This window comes from Triticum urartu, chromosome 7A, assembly GCF_056163025.1.
Source record: "Triticum urartu cultivar PI428250 chromosome 7A, HENAU_Tu73, whole genome shotgun sequence".
Classification (NCBI taxonomy): Eukaryota; Viridiplantae; Streptophyta; class Magnoliopsida; order Poales; family Poaceae; genus Triticum; species Triticum urartu.
The window spans coordinates 708601112-708619870 of record NC_141879.1 but is presented as its reverse complement, the minus strand read 5'-3'; the positions used below and the strand labels follow the sequence as shown (position 1 = coordinate 708619870).

Genomic DNA, 18759 nt, shown 5'->3' with positions numbered 1-18759 from the left:
CTCTTCCTCAGAGGCCTTACGACATGACCGAGGAGCATACGAAGCCATAGTGAAGGCCCTAGTGGACGCCCATTTTGGACCGAAACCGGCACCGTCACCAAGGGAGAAAGTGCCTGAGGAAAAGATTGACCACTTCATTCATATGGCTAGACCACCAGCTCCCAAGCATGTTGACTCTGACTATGAGCGCCAACTTAGGAAGGCACATCGAGCACGACTATAGAGGGAAGCGAGATCGAGCTCGAGCCAACAAGCAGCTGCCAAAAAATGTGGGAAAACCGTTCCCCAGCTGGGAGAACAGGCGGCGCAATCGACCCCCCACTTGTTGTGCCAACAACACATGAGAGTACGCGCACCGTATATTATTGTGGGCAAACCGTTCCCCAGCTGAACAATCTGGTAATAACTGAGGAGCATATAAGGAATGCTAAAATGCTTGGTATCAGTGTTGGACAACTCCTCGACATCAAGCCCATGTCTCCGCTTAGAGAGGAGGAAATAAAATGGCAATATATCCGCGGCCAACCTTTGGTCAAGCACGAGGAGGTCAAGAACCTCCCAACGAGAATGTATGAATTGCATCAATGGTACATGAACATTACCAAGATTTCCAATCGAGAGTCCCTCATGGTGAATGTCAAGGCGGAGCATTACTTCCATGAAAAAGCTTTGGCCGTTGAGTATACAGAACTGTTTCAATTATTCAATCAAGACGCACTCGACAAATCTTTCGTCAGTTGCTATTGTATGTAAGTGATTTCTTTCTATAATTTAAGTCTCAAGCTAGGTGTAGTGATCATTTTGATCAATCATTACCTATAATTATCCTCACTATATTCTTTTTTGTGGTATTATGCAGGATGAAGATGTATGAAATGAAAAAATCTGGACGCTATGGCATTGGGTTCATTGACCCTAATACCGTTAATGAGTACACATGAAATATTCCAAGTTGTCGAGAAAGTTTAGAGGAAAGCATGCTAGAGTTCTTCAAGCGACTCAATAGCAATGAAGATATACTACTTCCTCACAATTTCCTATGAGTCACACTGTCTTGTACTACAAATTCTGTTTTTGCTTACTAGCTAGCTAGATGTTAATAATTAAGTGCATAGGGTTTAGGCTAGTTGATTAGTGTTGTGCACACACTCGCTTAATTAAGACATGCAAACATGTGCGCATGCAGTTTTCACTGGATCTTGTTAATCATTAAAGTTGATAAAGGAACAGTTGAAGTATTGGACTCACAACTTAAGGAAGAAAGTGACTTCGCCATCTTGAAGGGGATAGTCGGCAGGTAATTTCAATCATTATTAACTATATCTCGGCCTATTTAATTAGTTCGTCATTTCCTGATATCAACTATTTAATAACCCCTTTATTCATTTTCTTTGCTGGGGGGCAGGGCTTGGGCAAAGTTCATCAAGGTGACTCCAGGCAAATGGCGACAAAAGCTGCTTTGGTTTCGACCCAAGGTAAGTAATTAAGTATTACTAGCTAGCTTACCATCTCTTTAATTCTTGTTTCAATACCATTAATTAATTATCATGCTTGATTAATTATTATCTGATTAAATTTCACTCTCGTAAAGGTCCTGAGGTAGTCTCCGGGGACTAATTTGTGTGCATACTACGTTTGTGAGAACATTCGCATGATGGCGTTCGAAAGGAGCAAATCTCAAAGACAGGAATGGGTGCGTTTGCCAGAACACTATTCATAATATTTACATCATTATGGATATCTAGTCACACAACTAATACACATACATATTGATCTCCTTCTTAACAGTTCAAAGAGGTGTGGGAGAAGCTCCTAGCAACAGAGCGCATACTAGCACTTCAAGAGGAAATAGCGGGATTTTTGCTCGGCCAGGTCATAGATCCCAAAGGAGAATACTATTACCCGCTACCGCCCCATGGACCACTTGTCATCGTGCTCCGAAGGCACCAAGGCAACATGTAGGAGAAATTGTGTGTGTGTGTGTGTGTATATACACACACATGTGTATCTGTGAATAATTAATGATGGGTGTGAGACATTCAATGATATATATACATACTATTTATATATATGTACATAACATGTACAATACGTAGTATCATAAAATACCAGCAAACAAAAAAAATTAAATGGAAAACACAAAATTAATGGAAAAATAAAAAATAAAACCAAAACCACCCCAAACATTTAGTGCCGGTTGGTGTTATCAACCGGTACTAATGTCCTACACGCACCCGGGCCTGGCTCGTGCCACGTGGTGCCACTTTAGCGCCGGTTCGTGATGAACCGGTACTAAGGGGGGGGGGACCTTTAGTCCCCACTCTTTAGTGCCGGTTCTGGCCCCTACGAACCGGCGCTAAAGCCCGGTTCTGTACTAGTGGTCTTACAAAAGTGAACAGAGTGAGTATTATTTTTCTAGAATAAATGCCCTTTTCAATTCGTCTGCCATTCTGTTAGCCTATTTCACCTATGGTCTCACATGTAATCTGAACATCTAGAGTGTAATTAGATTTGGTATTTCTGCATTTTGTTTATGCTGATTTATTAAGGGCACATAGAAAATATTGAAATATGTAGGTTGATAATATAAAAAGATCTATGTAAAATAACTGTCATTTCTGATGTCAAATTCTCTCCCTTCGCTATTGCTGGCTTAGATTTGATTACTCACCTGATCACTGACCTTAATCATTTCAATTATGATTTTATGACACAAGTAATTTTAGATCCTCCCACTTCTTTTCCCTTAGGATAATTTGAAAATTGCTTCCATCTTTACAATATGTGATAATAATATCTTCAAAGAACAAAGTATTATTCTATATTTAAATGTAAAATACACATATAGCAATCGATACAACATAAATCAAGAAACAACTTCAGCCACCATGCTTCTTATTCAGTTACCTTAGGGAGCAACTAGGGAGACTAGGGAGCATCCTCTTTAGTCACCCTGGCTCTTCCGATGCAAGGAAACCATGCCAGCCACTACCGCGAGAGCTCGATCCTGCGACCCACCTGCCGCCGAAGCAATCTCGGCCTCATCCCGGAGGTGATCGGCCTTTTTCCGCGCCATGCCGCCCTTCTCCCCTTCCACAAGCTCTCTCACCAGCGCCGCCACCTCCTCTCGCAGGACAATTGCTCCGTCTTTACCGAGGGGAGGCCTCTCCCACAAAGCCAGGCCCACCCGATCCGATGACAGCATCACCGCTAAATCTGGACGTCGAACTCGAGCTTTCAGGCTCGGCTCGGGCTCACCCAGGCTCGGCCCGAGAAACAAAAAGGCCGAGCCGAGCTGCGTTATTGGGCTTGTTTCGGCCTCGGGCCGAGCCCAGCTCGGCTCGAGCCAGCCCGTGAGCTCGTCCAACTCTGCAGCCCAAAGTGGCCCAGCACCAGTCACTTGACCTAGCGCTCTACCTCACCCCGAGCAGCACTCATCCTCTTTCCCCCCAGCACTAGGTTAGCCAGCCTCCGCCGGCCGCCGCCATTGCAGTTCCTTGTGTCGCCGATGACACACACGCCGCTTGTCCAGATCGCCTAAGGAGCCATGGAGAAGAAGAAAGAGAGGTCATTGACCTCCATTCTTGGGAAGGAGCCAGCGATTGGAAAAAAGAAGAAGGGCAGAAGCAAGACCTCCAGCTCCATGGACGCCGGCATCGAGCCGTCCGTTCGTTCCAAGGCCAATCCAAGCATCGTCCTTGTTGACCCGCTTGTGAGGGCAAAGCAGCAGGCGCGAGCAGTGCCACCCCCACCTCCACCTCGGCGTCTACCTGACAACAAAGGTATCGGCGCGCGGGCGGCAGCTGCTGTTGCATCCGGCTGGACCGGCTCCGCGAACACTCCATCACGCCTACTTCTCCGGCTGAAGCTGAGTCCTGGGTAAGCACAAAGCAGTGGCCTGCTCTTCTTTCCTCTGGATATAAATAAAGCTTGTGAGCTTGTTGTGTGATGCATAGGGATAAGCCAGAGAACAACAAAAGAAGTAGTAAATTTCCTATTGTTTCCACTTGATTTATGCCCATCTGCTATTGTCCATTATAATCAGTTGTGCTTAAGTAATTGATTGTTTCCTGAAGATTTGCATATGACTAAGTCTAACGCAACCAGAGTCCTCCAGTTTTGCGCCTGCAGATATTTTGTAGCAATTGCATAATATTTTACAGTCTGTAACATGATTGTCTATTTCTGATGTAGCAAGTTATTATTCAGTCTGCTAGCCTAGCTAGCTTTGTGTAGGAGGAATCAAGTTATTATTTGGTTGTTCATTGGGCGCGTTTGAATGTATATGTTGTACAACATTGGGTGCATTTGAGTGTATATACTGTCTAAAAAGTGAGTATTTATGCCCATGTAATGCCCCTGTTTATTGAGGGCTCAATTGTTTTGTTGTAGAAACTATAGATGGATGCATATGTTTAACTTCATTCTTGCTGTCCTAATCTCAGTATACTTGCCGTACAAATATTTAGTGGATTTTCCTTCAAAATATCATTGTTTGAACAGGAACATGAGCCGGAAGAGGATCGTGTCCAGGAGCAGGATGAGGAAGAGAAGGATGAGAATGTGTATGTGCCTGCTGATGAGTCCGAGTCTGGGGAAGAAGAGAACTCGTATGATCTTAGAGATGACATGTCAGAGGATGAAATGGATATTGTTCAGTCCCCTGGAGGTGAGACTGATGTGTTTGTTGTTAGTTCAGAAGAAGACAATGCAAGAACAGGAGAGAAACGCAAGAAAGGGGTGAAATTCAAGCGCAAGGTCACTACCAAGGGCAGTAGCAAGTCCAGTACTAGCAGGGAGAGTTCAGATTGTTGGACTTTTTTTGAGAAGGTGAAGGTGAAATCAGAAAAGGATCCTAAGGTTGAAGAGTTGAAGGCAAAGTGCATGCATTGCCACAATTTATACATATATGTTCAAGGTTCAAGCACCACAACACTTAATAGGCATATGAAGAAGTGTAAGATCTTCAAGAACAAGGTTGCGACGAAACTTATACAATCACGGCTTGGGTACAAGCCGTCCAATGTTAGAGGTGAATCCGGTCTTCCTCTAGGTGTGCCATCCAATGGGTATGAGCACACAACTATGAAGGAGTTGATTGCAAAAATGGTGGCTGTCCATAACTACTCATTCAGGATGGTGGAACATGAGTGGTTCAATATTGTGATGAAGTACTCGAACCCGCTATATCAAGAAATTGGTAGGAAGGCAATAAGAGCTGAGTATTTGAGGGTTTTCAATAAAGAGAAGGAAGTCCTTAAGGCAGCCCTGAAGAATGTGGACCACATTAGTCTCACTACAGATATGTGGACAAGTAACCAAACCATTTCTTATATGTGTGTAGTGGCACACTATATAGATAAACATTGGAGGATGCAGACTCGTGTTCTTGCGTTCATGGAGTTGGACCCCCTCACAGTGGAAACGTCATGGCTGTTGCGTTGTTTGAATTTGTGACTGAATGGAAGATAGAAAACAAGATAGTGTCCATCACACTAGACAATGCATCAAACAATGATTCAGCTGTTAGAGATTTGAAGGCAATGTTTTCTGTTCGAAGAGGGACAGACTTTGAAGCCAAATATTTCCATGTCCGGTGTTGTGCTCACATTGTCAACTTGGTAGTGCAGGATGGGACAGCCTGCATGAGCACTTTGGTAACGAACCTAAGGGAGACAGTGAAGTACTTCAAGAAGTCCCCTTCCCGGCTGCACAAATTTGTTGAGATTTGCAGGAGTTTAGGCCTTAAAATTGGAGCGCATTTGACCCTAGATGTTTGCACGAGGTGGAGTTCTACATACAAGATGTTGGAAATTGGCCGACCATATAGGCAAGCCTTGGTGTCTTATGCTGATTCGGATGCCAACTACAAGTGGAAGCCTACAAACAAAGAATGGGATATGTTTCAGCTTATTGAACCATTGTTGTTTGCTTTTGCTAGAGTGACTACAGCCTTTTCAGGTCAATCCTATCCCACCGCCAACATATTTTACCCCCACATTGTGAGTATCAAAATTGCTTTGAGAAAAGCCATGATTCATAAGGACAAAACCTACAATGCTATGGGACATGCTATGATGGACAAGTTCAACAAATATTGGGAAGAACCAAACAATGTCATGGTTCTTGCCACTTCCCTGGATCCAAGGTACAAAATGAAGTACGTGGATTGGTGCTTTGGGCAGATCTATGATGAGGATAAGGCTGAAACTGAGTTGTCTGCATTCAAGAAAGATTTGGACAAGTTGTATGAGAAATTTGATTCTCAAAAGAGGCAAGCGGAACCTCAATGCAAGAATACTTGCAATACAAGTACCTCAATGCCACCTGCAGATTCTGAGTTTCTCTCATTCTTATCATCCACTTCTACAAAACGATCTAAGAGTGAATTGAGAAACTATATGGATGATGCAAATGAGGGTATGGTTGCCACTTTCAATCTGCTAGAGTGGTGGAAGGTGAATGCACTTAGGTATCCTGTTTTGGCAAACATGGCAAGAAGATTCTTAACTATCCCTGCTAGCTCGGTGTCTTCTGAATCCACTTTTAGCACCGGTGGAAGAATTCTGGATGATTATCGAAGCTCTCTAAAACCATACATGGTGGAGGCATTGGTGTGTGGCGGAAGCTATATCAAGGGTGCTCACAAAGACTTAAATGTGTTGGTATGATTTCGATCTATGTTTTATGTCGTATGATTTCAATATGCATCATGTTATTGCCATAAACTAAAAATCTAATGGCTAACTTGCACAAAACTAGGATGTGGAAGAAGATGATGATGAGGAGGATGTGGAGAAGGTCAAATTGCCTAAAAGTGTGGAAGATTGCAACTACTAGTAAGTATGTTACTTGTAAGATTTTTTTAGTTTACTTTTGTTACTTGTAGGCTTTTCTTATTTACAATAACCATTGTTACATGTAGGATACATTGTAGGGAGAATACCATCAAGATGCATTTGTTAAATTTGCACATGGAAGTAAATCAAGCAATGGATCTATATTGGTCGTCACCCTTGAATGATGGAGTTCTTGCATGGCTTATGTTGCCTGAACTTTAGATGTGACATATGTCAACTTCTCAACCTTGGACTATTAAGTTTATGTTGTCATTGAACTTTGAACTATGGATGTGACATATGTCATCTTATTTTGCTAAACTCATGAATGGTTTATGTTCATCTCAATTTCTTCAGTGTCGTCCAAACTTGGGTGCATTTGATGTCCAAATTTCAGTGTACTTGCTGTCCAAACCTGTGTGTATTTTTCTGTCAATAGTTTCAGACATTCAGTGTTGATGCTGTCCAAACTTGGGTGTACATGCTGTCAAAGTTTCAGGCTTTCAGTGTTGATGCTGTCCAAAGTTAGCACTTGGGTGTATTTGCTGTCAAAGTTAGCACTTAGCACATATAAATACAACTATATTAGGAAGAGAGGGAGTAGTCTGCACGTTGATGTGCAGTGCACATGAGCTGCCGAGTTGGACCGAGCCAGCACACAGCTCGGGTCAAGCCTGCTACTTAGGCTCGCCTGAGCAGTTAGCTCGGGCTGGCTCGGCTCGTGCTGGGCGAGCTAATGGCTGGCTCGGCCCGAGCTCGGCTCGGCTCGGCTCGCGTCCAGGTATAACCGCGTTCATCCTCTGCTCGGCGTACAGCGGCCACGCCACCATCGGCACGCCCGCCGCCACGCTCTCCAGCGTGCAGTTCCATCCGCCATGAGACATGAACCCTCCCACGGCGACATGGTTAAGGATCTCCACCTGCGGCGCCCACAGTGGCACAAGGAGCCCTGTACCGTTCATCCTCTCGACGAACCCGTCGGGCAGATATCTCAGCGGGTCGGCATCGGTAGCGGCAGTGCCGAGGTAGGCCGCGCTGCTGTCCTTGTCGTTGGGGTGGTGCACCACCAAGAGGAACCTCTGCCCGCTCGCCTCCAGCCCAGCCGCCAGCTCGGCCGTCTGCGCCGTGGACAGCGTGCCGCCGCTGCCGAAGGACACGTACAAGACAGAGCCGTCCGGCTGGTTGTCCAGCCACCGTAAGCAGCTGTGCTTGACCTCGTCGGAGTCGGGGCACCGCCGCCGGATGAATGGACCCACAGCGTACGCCGGCGGGTACACGCCCTTGTCAGAAAGCTCTTTGAACGCCACCAGCGTCTCGTGCTCCAACGCATCCATGGTGTTGACGATGAAGCCTTCCGCGAGGAGGTAGTTGCGCCCGAGGTCGATCATGAGCTGGTACACGGGGTTGGAGCGGTTCTGGAGGGGCTCGAGGAGATCGGCGCCGTGTAGCGGCACGCACCCCGGGAGCAGCACAGGCTCCGGGAGGTCGCGGCACTCGTAGGTGGTGGTCCTCGCGAGCTCTGGGATGTAGAGAAACGATAACAGCGACATGAGGTTGGAGGTGTAGAGGACGTACCCAGGCAGACCCATTTCCTTGGCGACAGTGAGCGCGGCGGGGCCAGGGCCGAGCCGGCAAAATCGAAGACCCTGTGCGAAACTCTAAAATGGGCCTTATCTCACTAAGGAAAACAAGTACATAAACAGTACAACCAAAGCAAAATACTTTATCGAGTTCCTCAGATTAGACAAGCCAATCCCTATCGCAATGCTCTCCATTCGATAGAATTCTAGTGTAGAATAGTGCAGAAACCTCCTTTTATATTTACCCTTACGACCTTTTTCTAAATGACGTGTCCCTTTGAGGGCCCTTTTGTGCTAAAATATCAATTTGCTTAGAATTAAGGGAATCCCAATTTCTTGGATCAAATATGTCAAACTGAAAAGAATCACCAACGTCTGCAGTAGGTGAAGTATTCAAGTTACCATCAGTATTACTAGCCCCAATGTCATCACAATTTTCTTCACTCTCAACATTATTTTCTATCTCTGTCTGGACATCTCTAGGGCTAGGATCATTGTCAACATTATTATCCGGAGCATGCTCTCTATCAAGTGACTGATTATGGGAGGACACTTGTGGTTTTTTTATGACAAAATTATCCATATCTCCTTTTTGAGACAGAGTTAAATCCTCTATTTTTTGTTTCTTCAAACGCTTTTTGTAACCAGATTCATGTTTTCTAAATGCAGACATGACTTGGATCTTGCAATACTAGACACCTAATAGATGAAAACAATATTAAAATTAACTGTAAGATTTGGAAGAATCAAACAGCTGGCAGAAATCAAAATTCAAAGTAAAGGGCTCACAGGATTACTAGGTATTGACGCGACGACGTTTAAAAAACGAAGATCGGGAGATTGGCCTGAACTTCCTTTGCCTTTCAGGTGATTCAGTTCAGGTCCTCCCTGTCGGCTGTTGTCCGGCCGTTCCTGCTGCTACTGTCCTCTTGAATCCTGAAAAGGACCTACAGTGTTGGAAGTTAGGACGGAATCATGAGATTTGTGAGGAAGGAAAGGAAGGATCAGAGGAACCCTAACCTGCCGCCAGTGCCAAACGAATAGACGAAGAGACACCTCGTCGCTTCGCTCGTGTCGATGACGATCAATAGCTGATTTTTTTTTTCTTTTTCATCGGATCGATCTTATCGTTGGATGAGGCGTAGACTAGTCGGGGCTGCTCCAGGTCCAGGACACCAGGCCAAGAGGCCCAAAAGGTTACATTTTTTTTAACTTAGTATATATACTGTTGCGTATAAATTTGGAGGCCCCTGAAGCGCCTGGGCGGGGCAGAGCATGTCGGTCACGAAGGCGGTGATCCCCGCCGGGAGGTCGAGGAGGGAGCGTAGTAGGTCGCGTAGCTGTGGCAGGGAGCGTCTGATGACGGTGAGGATGCGAGTCACCAAGTGCGCGTCGGCGGGGAGGTCGTCGAGGGACACCTCCGGCAGCGCGGCGACGGAGACGCCCGGCGGGAGCGAGGCCAGCGGCGAGGAGTGGCCGAACGAGGACAGGCTGGCGTAAGTGACGATGGTGACGGTGAAGCCGTGGTGCACGGCGAGGTGCTTCGCCAGCTCGGACGCTGGGGACGTGGCCCAAGCCGGAGCTCGTGAGGATGACGACGTGCGGCGCCGCTGCCATGTCAAAAGGAGTTAGTATGTTAGCAAGTTGTATGTCACCCTGCGTTTATTCGGCAGGAAACACGTACGCATACTGCTTATAAGCAGAAGGATCGTACTACGAGCTACAAAGAAGAAAAGTGTTTTACACGACTTTTACAGGCAAAGCTGAGGTGGGTTGTTTTAATTGGTGATTAGATGAGGCGAGCCCCACCGTAAAAATCAGGGAATTAGTGAGGGGAGAAGGGTTGGTGTGTTACTTCCTGTAAACACAATCCATACGTCTAGCATTTTTGCGTTTCCAATCTGGTGGTTGTACGCTCCTGTCGGCCACCACACGCCGGTCTGACACGTACTACGTGCCCCATGCAGCCATGAATGGTGGGTGGGTGCCGGAGCGGCGGCCTCGGACGGTGTGGACGGCGTGGCCTCTCGACGGGCGACGGCCGTGGGAGCTGGTGGTCCGCGACTTCGGCTGTGCGGGCGGCGAGGTCTTGGTGGACGTCTACTACGGTGGGTCGGGGTGCCCCGTCACCCGGCGTGCCTACTTCGATGAAGTCCGACGCCTTCTCCGGCTGCGGGCGCTCCCCTGGCCAGGTCTTCGACTGGGTGGTTGGGACGGGGGCGGGATCGGGGGAAACCCTTGGCCGTCGGCGGAGGCCACGACAATGGTGGCACCTTGTGGGCGTCGGTTCCCTTCTTGGAGGCCTTGTCGAGGTCCTATCCCGTCTCTCACTGTGTTCTTCATTTGGGCGAAAGCTCTAGTTCCCCTTGCGGGCGACGGCGTCGTACCTTCGTCGCGCTCCTTCTTGAAGGCGTCGCCTGGGGTCCCCGGAAGCACGGTGGGCGCTTCGTGGTGCGTGTGAGGTGTTTGGCGGCGGCAATGTGTGCGGCGATTTATCTATTCTACCGCTGATCTTCATCTTGTGGTAGCGCTCCATCTGCTTGGTGATGTTCTACCGTAGGGGGTGGTCGTCATTTGGCGTCATGGTGGCGTTAATGGCGGAGGGCCTGCCAAGGTTGGCACCTCAATCTGCTTGGAGATGGACCCGTGGAAGATGGTGAAGACGACACCTGTGAGTGCGTCAGACCGGTTTATGCCCCAGACCCGGTATGTGGCTAGGCTGGGGATTCCGGCTTTTGATGTTAGGTTTAGGTGAGTGGCCTGGGTAGTGGTCCAGCTAGCACCCCTTCATCATATGGATAGAAGTAGCGGCATATGTTGCCTAGTTGGTGGATTCAGGCTTATTGTTGTAACACTTTATAAGGTCCTCGAGAATAATCAATAAAGTGGCCGTATGCATCTACCAGATGCAGAGGCCGGGGGTCATCCTCCTTTTCTAAAAAAAAAGAATGGGGGGCTCCGCGCTGCCGGCGTTCTTGCTCTATCATAACCCCACACATCCCAGCATCCAGTAGCATCTAGCTAGAAACCTCATCGCGCAGCCCATATATTACTCCTCCGGCAACCCCATCCTCAAGATCTGCAGTGTAGGGTGTGTTTAGTTCAAAAATGAAGTAGAATGAAATGCGATGATTCCATTTCATCGGAACAGGTCGATTCCATCTTTGTATTTACACTACAGCAAAATCCAGTTTTACCGTGTGTTAGTCTATAAATCGTGAGTTATTTTTTGGGGACTGGACTTATGTTCCTCTAAGCCGAATGCAGAGGAAAAAAATACCTGGTAAACAAACTGATCCTGCTTATGGTATCCTGTAAGCCGATGGTCCTAAGAAGTGGTCCTAAGAAGTCCTCGATCGGTTTACATGATGTACACGTCATCTACAGAAAAACTCGGGTTACATGGCATATAAGCCGTGCGCCATGTGGAAACACTCGGCTTGGCATATAAGCCATGTGCCCTATGAATGCACTCGGTTTAAGTTTTTGCATAGTTTTGCAAGTCTATATTTTAATGCAAAAATGCTTTTAAAATGATTTCTATTGCATTTATGTTTACTGGTTCAATATTATTTCTTTCACTGTCTTCTCACTCGTTTTCTACCGACTAGTTTTCATGGATTTATTTTCGATGCCCTCAATTTTCGAAAACCGCACGAGGGAGGGTAGGAAGAGCACACCCACCTACATATGACCCAAATATATGTATGAAATGGTGGTGCGATGGTTAAATACCTACTGCACGACAATCCCGCGGGAAGGTTCTGCACCTACGATGCTGGTGCCGCACTTAGCGCCGCCGGGAAGGAATCTTGTGAAGGCATGTGCTCAAACATGGTAAGTTGTGTGTCCCACGGACTAGCACCCTGGTTATAAGCCATTTTATGCCACGACCCTGCTAAATGTAAGCCGGGAGGAGGGCCCTTGGTTTATATATAAACCGTGCGGCCCGCCATGGCCCCTGGTTTATATATAAACCGTGTGTGCCGTTGGCCCTCGACTTACATAGACGGACACGTGGCCATGTAGTTGATGCCTAACTGTCGTCATAGGTAAACCGTGTGTTTAGTTGGCCCTCGGCTTACATAGAAGTACTCGGCTTATATATAAACTGAGTGTTTTTCACGTGGCTCTCGGCTTACCCCTAATAAGCTGGTCCTTAGTAAGCCGTGTCGTGTAAGCCGGGGAAAACACGCGGCTTATATATAAACAGAGTGCAAATCAGCATAAGCCGTGTGTATTGGGTACTTGGCTTAAAAAAACCGTAGTGTTGGTAGGAGCAATTGCGATGAATGGAATGGTTACATTTTGATGTTTGGTTTGAGAGATGGAATGAAATTAAATTGTTCATCTCACTTGTTTTTTTGTTGCGGGGTGTTCATCTCACTTGTTAATTACACTGATTCATACTGAATTACATTTTGATAGAAAACTAAAGTGAACGTATACTAAACACTTGATTTATATTGATTCATAAAAATGTTACATTAGACGCTGCAGTGCTGAACAAATCAAAGTTGAGTGGAGGAGGCCGACTGTTGCAAAGCACATACGTGCAAGATGCGACGCGTGAAGCGCGATGCTGCAAGCTGAATGAGGTGCACATCCACCATCTCACATTATATATCTACTCAAGACACTAACAACGACAAATACTGTTTTGCACATGCTTCCTTCGACTCATTTTCCGCATATAAATCGTTTGTTTTCTTGCTTAGAACACTATTACTACCTCGAATCCGGTATCTAGACAAATCTAAGACAAACTTTTTGGGACGGAGGTAATTTTTTTTATTTCCACATCCTCTCGTGTCACTATCTACTCAGACTTAATGAATTTACATGGATGGTGCACCATCAAGCTCTCATATCTTTAGATGTTCAAGACTTAATGGAGATAACGACGGCCGTTAGTGTTCTACAAACGCTTCCTCCACACATATCGTAAATTTCCCTAGGCGCCGGCGACGGGCGCACGGCCCCACTCGTCCCGAGAGGGTGGGGGGGGGGGGGGGGGGGGAGGGGGAGCAGGGCTGGGGCAGCCAGGGCGTGGAGCAAGCTCGACATGGCCATGGACATGGTCGCTCGCTCGCTCGCTGCCTTCTCTATATAGACAGAGCTGGGGGCTGCGAAGGAGGATTAGCTGGTCCTGCGAATTGAATATAGAAAACAGCAGGAGGTTATGTGAAAAAGTGCAGGCGGCGACCGGTCCGGTCACTTGGCGCGGTGATTGACCTAGGACTAAATCATCACATCTGCTGCAAGTTCTAGGAGGGTGGAGTTGAGTTTTGCAAGTTCTGGACCAAATCATCATATTTTGTGCAAGTTCTAGGATCTGGGGTGCTATTACCTCTTTCAATAGATGTAGTTCTCCCGCTGAGCAATGCTAGACCTACGGGCATTTTACAGGGGGTTTACAGGGCTGAGGGGTTGTAATTGGCAGAGATTAAATTAGGAGGACAGGCCCACCACTGAAAATCAGGGGGGAGGGGGGGGGGCAATTAGATGAGGCCACGTCGTCTGCCTGTAAAGGTTCGTACCACGTGGCTTCATCGAATTGGCCCCCCCTGATTTTCAGTGATGGGCCTGCCATCCTAATTTAATCTCTGCCAATCACAACCCCTCAGCCCTGTAAATCCCCTGTAAAATGCCTGTACGTCTAGCATTGCTCTTGCATACTGCTTATAAACAGACGGATAGTACGAGCAACAGGAAAGAAAATCGTGAGGTAAACGATTCCAATCACCCTCGTGTCGGCCACCACACTTGGTCTGACACGTACTACGTGCCCCATGCACGGGGCCCCACCCATCCCAGCATCTAGAAACCTCATCACTGACCATAACTCCTCCGGCAATCCCATCGTCTAGATCTGCAATCTAGGTGTTCACCCTGTCATTATTGAGTGAGGAGCGGAGATGCAGTGGAGGAGGCCCCGCTGTTGCAAAGCACATACGTGCATGCTGCAAACTGAATGAGGTGCACACGCTTCCCTCTCACGTTATATCTACTCAAGACACTATACGACGACAAATACTATTTTGCACACGCTTCCCTCCACTCATTTTCTGCATATAAATAGTTCGTTTCTTTGCTTAGAACACTATTATCATCTTCTTATTTCCACATCCTCTCGTGTCACTATCTACACAGACTTAATGAATTGACATGGATGATGCACCATCAAGCTCTCATATCTTTAGCCGTTCAAGACTTAATGGAGATAACAACGACGATTACCGTTCTACACACGCTTCCTCACACATTTTCGACACATATCGTAAATTGACAAGTGATATAGGAGTGAGTATTTCCAGCAGTACTATGGATTTCTTCACCCTGTTTGTATGGGTGTGAAGGCTTGCTAGTAATTAAACCCCAACCTTAATTAATTCAGTTGTCATGAGAGATGGATTTTTTATAGTTTAGCTATACTAGCGAACGTGACCGTGCGTTGCAACAGGAAAAAAAATCACATGATACTTCAAGATTTCATAGGTCCAAGTCTTCTTTTTCATACATTAGGCAAACTATGGTTTCTAGTTCAAGCATCACTGACTTAGGGCATGTTCAGCAGCATTCCAGCACTAGCTCTGCTCTCATGACCTGTAGCACATCCTCACGCCGCCGTCCTGAGGTCATCCTCGCTTCAATTTGAAGTCGAAAGCATGTCCAGTTGTACACGGGAAAAGGAAATATCCTTATTAGGGACCCCCTATCCAAGATCTGTCGAATTAAATCCTGATGTTGTCGTCATGTCTATGGTGTTCTTATTTTCATGCTATGTCTACCTTGGGTTGCTGTAACATGGATGTGGCTGCTCCCTGCCTATGAATGTGACAGTGAAAGTAACAGTTTCACTCAATTTACAACTGTGGATTAAGCTAGTTTCTCTATATTTACGAGCCACATCTTTTTCTTAACTATTATAGTTTGTTATAATAACAAGTGAAATATGAGAAATGGCAAGACTACTATACTAACATATAGTATAGGTCTCAAGCAAGGTAAGAGTACACAATGATTTGGGATAGCCTGTGCATGGCTGATAGTGATTTGTTTATGCGGAGATGCAGAAACAAATGGCATTAAGCAAGTTACATGGCAACGGTATATATTAGTCGTGTTATAGGTTTTTCCTTTCCTCTTTTCCTTCATTTGTTCGTCACGCAATGCTGAAGTAATTATACGAATGCAAGTTTACTCGCTGTTTTTGGCGAACAATGCATATTTTCTTTTCGTCTGAGCAGAAAGCAAATATATAGGAAGAGAAAACAAGTCCTAAAATCTACATGGCCGAGCAGAAGAGTGAAAATGCTCTCTGTGTTGATTCCATCCACCACAGTACAAGCCCGATAGAAGTGGCACGCAGGCTCGGGCGTGGCTCAGATCCGAAATACAAGGGTTACACGTACAGAACGAGTACATACATACATCACAAGTTAACACCCCCCCCCCCCTCAGCCGGAACTCCATTGGGATGGACGTTCAGGCTGTCTCTGAACTCATGAAATACTTGTGATGGGAGCCCTGTGGTGAATAAGTCGGCGAACTGTGAGCTGGATGGAACGTGGAGGATACGGGCTTCACCAAGTGCCACTCGGTCGCGGACAAAATGGAGATCGATCTCTATATGCTTCGTACGTTGATGTTGGACTGGGTTGGAAGCAATATAGGAGGCCCTAATGTTGTCACAATAGACAATGGTGGCGCAAGAAGGTGGGCGCCGGAGTTCATGAAGGAGTTGGCGTAGCCAACACGACTCGGCTACATAGTTGGCGACGCCACGGTATTCAGCCTCCGCACTCGATCGAGAGACGGTGGCTTGTCGCTTGGAGGACCATGACAACAAGTTGCGACCGAGGAAGACACAAAAACCGGATGTAGACTTGCGGGTGTCCGGGCATCCTGCCCAATCCGCATCGGTGTAAGCCACGAGCTCATGAGAGGTGGACTTGTAGAGTTGCAAGCCATAGTGAGTGGTGCCTCGCAAGTACCGAAGAATGTGCTTGACGAGCTGCATGTGAGAGTCGCGAGGGGCATGCATGAAGAGGCACACTTGCTGAACCGCATAAGAGATGTCCGGTCGAGTAAGTGTGAGATATTGGAGAGCGCCGGCAAGACTCCGGTAGGTGGTGGGATTTTCCAAGAGACGCCCATCTAGAGCGGAAATCTTGGAGTGGGTGTCGATGGGTGTGGAGACAGGCTTGCAGTTGAGCATTTTGGCACGGTCCAGAATTTCTAGGGCGTATTGTTGTTGGCACAAGAACAATCCACGATGGTTGGGTGTGACATTGATGCCTAGAAAATGATGAAGCTCACCTAGATCGGTCATGGAGAACTCTCGTTTGAGAGAGTGGATGATGTAGTTGAGGGCATGGGTGGTACTAGCGGTGAGTATAATGTCATCAACGTACACTAGTAAGTAAGCAACCGAAGCACCTTGGTGAAGGATGAAGAGAGAAGAGTCACTCTTGGAGGCGTGGAAGCCAAGGGACAAGAGGAATGACCGAAAACGGTGGAACCAGGTGCGAGGGGCTTGCTTCAACCCATAGAGGGACTTATGAAGGAGACACACATGATCCGGCCGAGTGGGGTCTACAAATCCGGCTGGTTGAGCACAATACACTGTCTCCTTGAGATCGCCATGGAGAAATGCATTCTTGACATCGAGTTGGTGGATGAGCCATGATTAGGATGGTGGCAAGACTGAGCACAACCTGAATAGTGGCCGGTTTGACGACCGGACTGAACGTCTCATCATAGTCGACTCCCTCCTTTTGTGTGAAGCCACGTACCACCCACCGTGCCTTGTACAGCGCCAAGGAGCCATCTGGATTGAACTTGTGGCGAATTATCCACTTGTCGGTCACCATGTTGACACCTGCAGGCTTTGGTGTTGGAAATATGCCCTAGAGGCAATAATAAAATGGTTATTATTATATTTCTTTGTTCATGATAATTGTCTATTGTTCATGCTATAATTGTGTTATCCGGAAATCGTAATACATGTGTGAATACATGGACCACAACACGTCCCTAGTGAGCCTCTAGTTGACTAGCTCGTTGATCAAAAGATAGTCATGGTTTCCTGACTATGGACATTGGATGTCATTGATAACGGGATCACATCATTAGGAGAATGATGTGATGGACAAGACCCAATCCTAAGCATAGCTCAAAGATCGTGTAGTTCGTTTACTGTAGCTTTTCCGAATGTCAAGTATCATTTCCTTAGACCATGAGATTGTGCAACTCCCGGATACCGTAGGAGTGCCTTGGGTGTGCCAAACGTCACAACGTAACTGGGTGACTATAAAGGTACACTACATGTATCTCCGAAAGTGTCTGTTGAGTTAGCACGAATCAAGACTGGGATTTGTCACTCCGTATGACGGAGAGGTATCTCTGGGCCCACTCGGTAATGCATCATCATAATGAACTCAATGTGACCAAGTGGTTGATCACGGGATCATGCATTACGGCACGAGTAAAGTGACTTGCCGGTAACAAGAGTGAACGAGGTATTGGGATACCGACGATCGAGTCTCAGGCAAGTAACGTACCGATTGACAAATGGAATTGTATACGGATTGATTGAATCCTCGACATCGTGGTTCATCCGATGAGATCATCATGGAGCATGTGGGAGCCAACATGAGTATCCAGATCCCGCTGTTGGTTATTGACCGGAGAGGCGTCTCGGTCATGTCTGCATGTCTCCCGAACCCGTAGGGTCTACACACTTAAGGTTTGGTGACGCTAGGGTTGTAGGGATATTAGTATGCAGTAACCCGAAAGTTGTTCGGAGTCCCGGATGAGATCCTGGACGTCACGAGGAGTTCCGGAATAGTCCGGAGGTAACGATTTATATATAGGAAGTCCAGTTTCGACCATCGGGAAGGTTTCAGGGGTCGCCGGTATTGTACCGGGACCACCAGAAGGGTCCCGGGGGTCCACCGGGTGGGGCCACCTATCCCGGAGGGCCCCATGGGCTGAATTGGGAGGGGAACCAGCCCCTAGTGGGCTGGTGCACCCCCCCTTGGGCCTCCCATGTGCCTAGGGTTGGGAAACCCTAGGGGTGGGGGCGCCCCCCACTTGGCTTGGGGGGGAAGCCACCCCTTGGCTGCCGCCCCCTTGGAGATTCATCTCCTAGGGCCGGCGCCCCCCCCCAAGGCCCCTATATAAGGAGGGGGGAGGGAGGGCAGCTGCAACCTTGCTCTTGGCGCCTCCCTCTCCCTCCGTAACACCTCTCCTCCCCTCTTGCGCTTGGCGAAGCCCTGCCGGGATCCTGCTGCATCCACCACCACGCCGTCGTGTTGCTGGATCTTCATCAACCT

General features: G+C 47.3%; 1 protein-coding gene and 1 pseudogene across 1 annotated transcript; one reads left to right on the top strand and one right to left on the bottom strand.

Moving 5' to 3' along the window:
• Positions 1-5443: 5443 nt before the first annotated feature.
• On the top strand, positions 5444-6840 carry LOC147961884 (zinc finger BED domain-containing protein RICESLEEPER 2-like). The gene is made up of 2 exons (XM_087537954.1): positions 5444-6665; positions 6763-6840. Exons 1-2 carry the CDS (start codon positions 5544-5546, stop codon positions 6838-6840), a joined length of 1200 nt encoding a protein of 399 aa, XP_087394080.1. The 5' UTR covers positions 5444-5543.
• Positions 6841-7421: 581 nt separating this feature from the next.
• LOC125522596 (hydroquinone glucosyltransferase-like) lies at positions 7422-10036 on the bottom strand (annotated as a pseudogene).
• Between the last annotated feature and the right edge of the window lie 8723 nt (positions 10037-18759).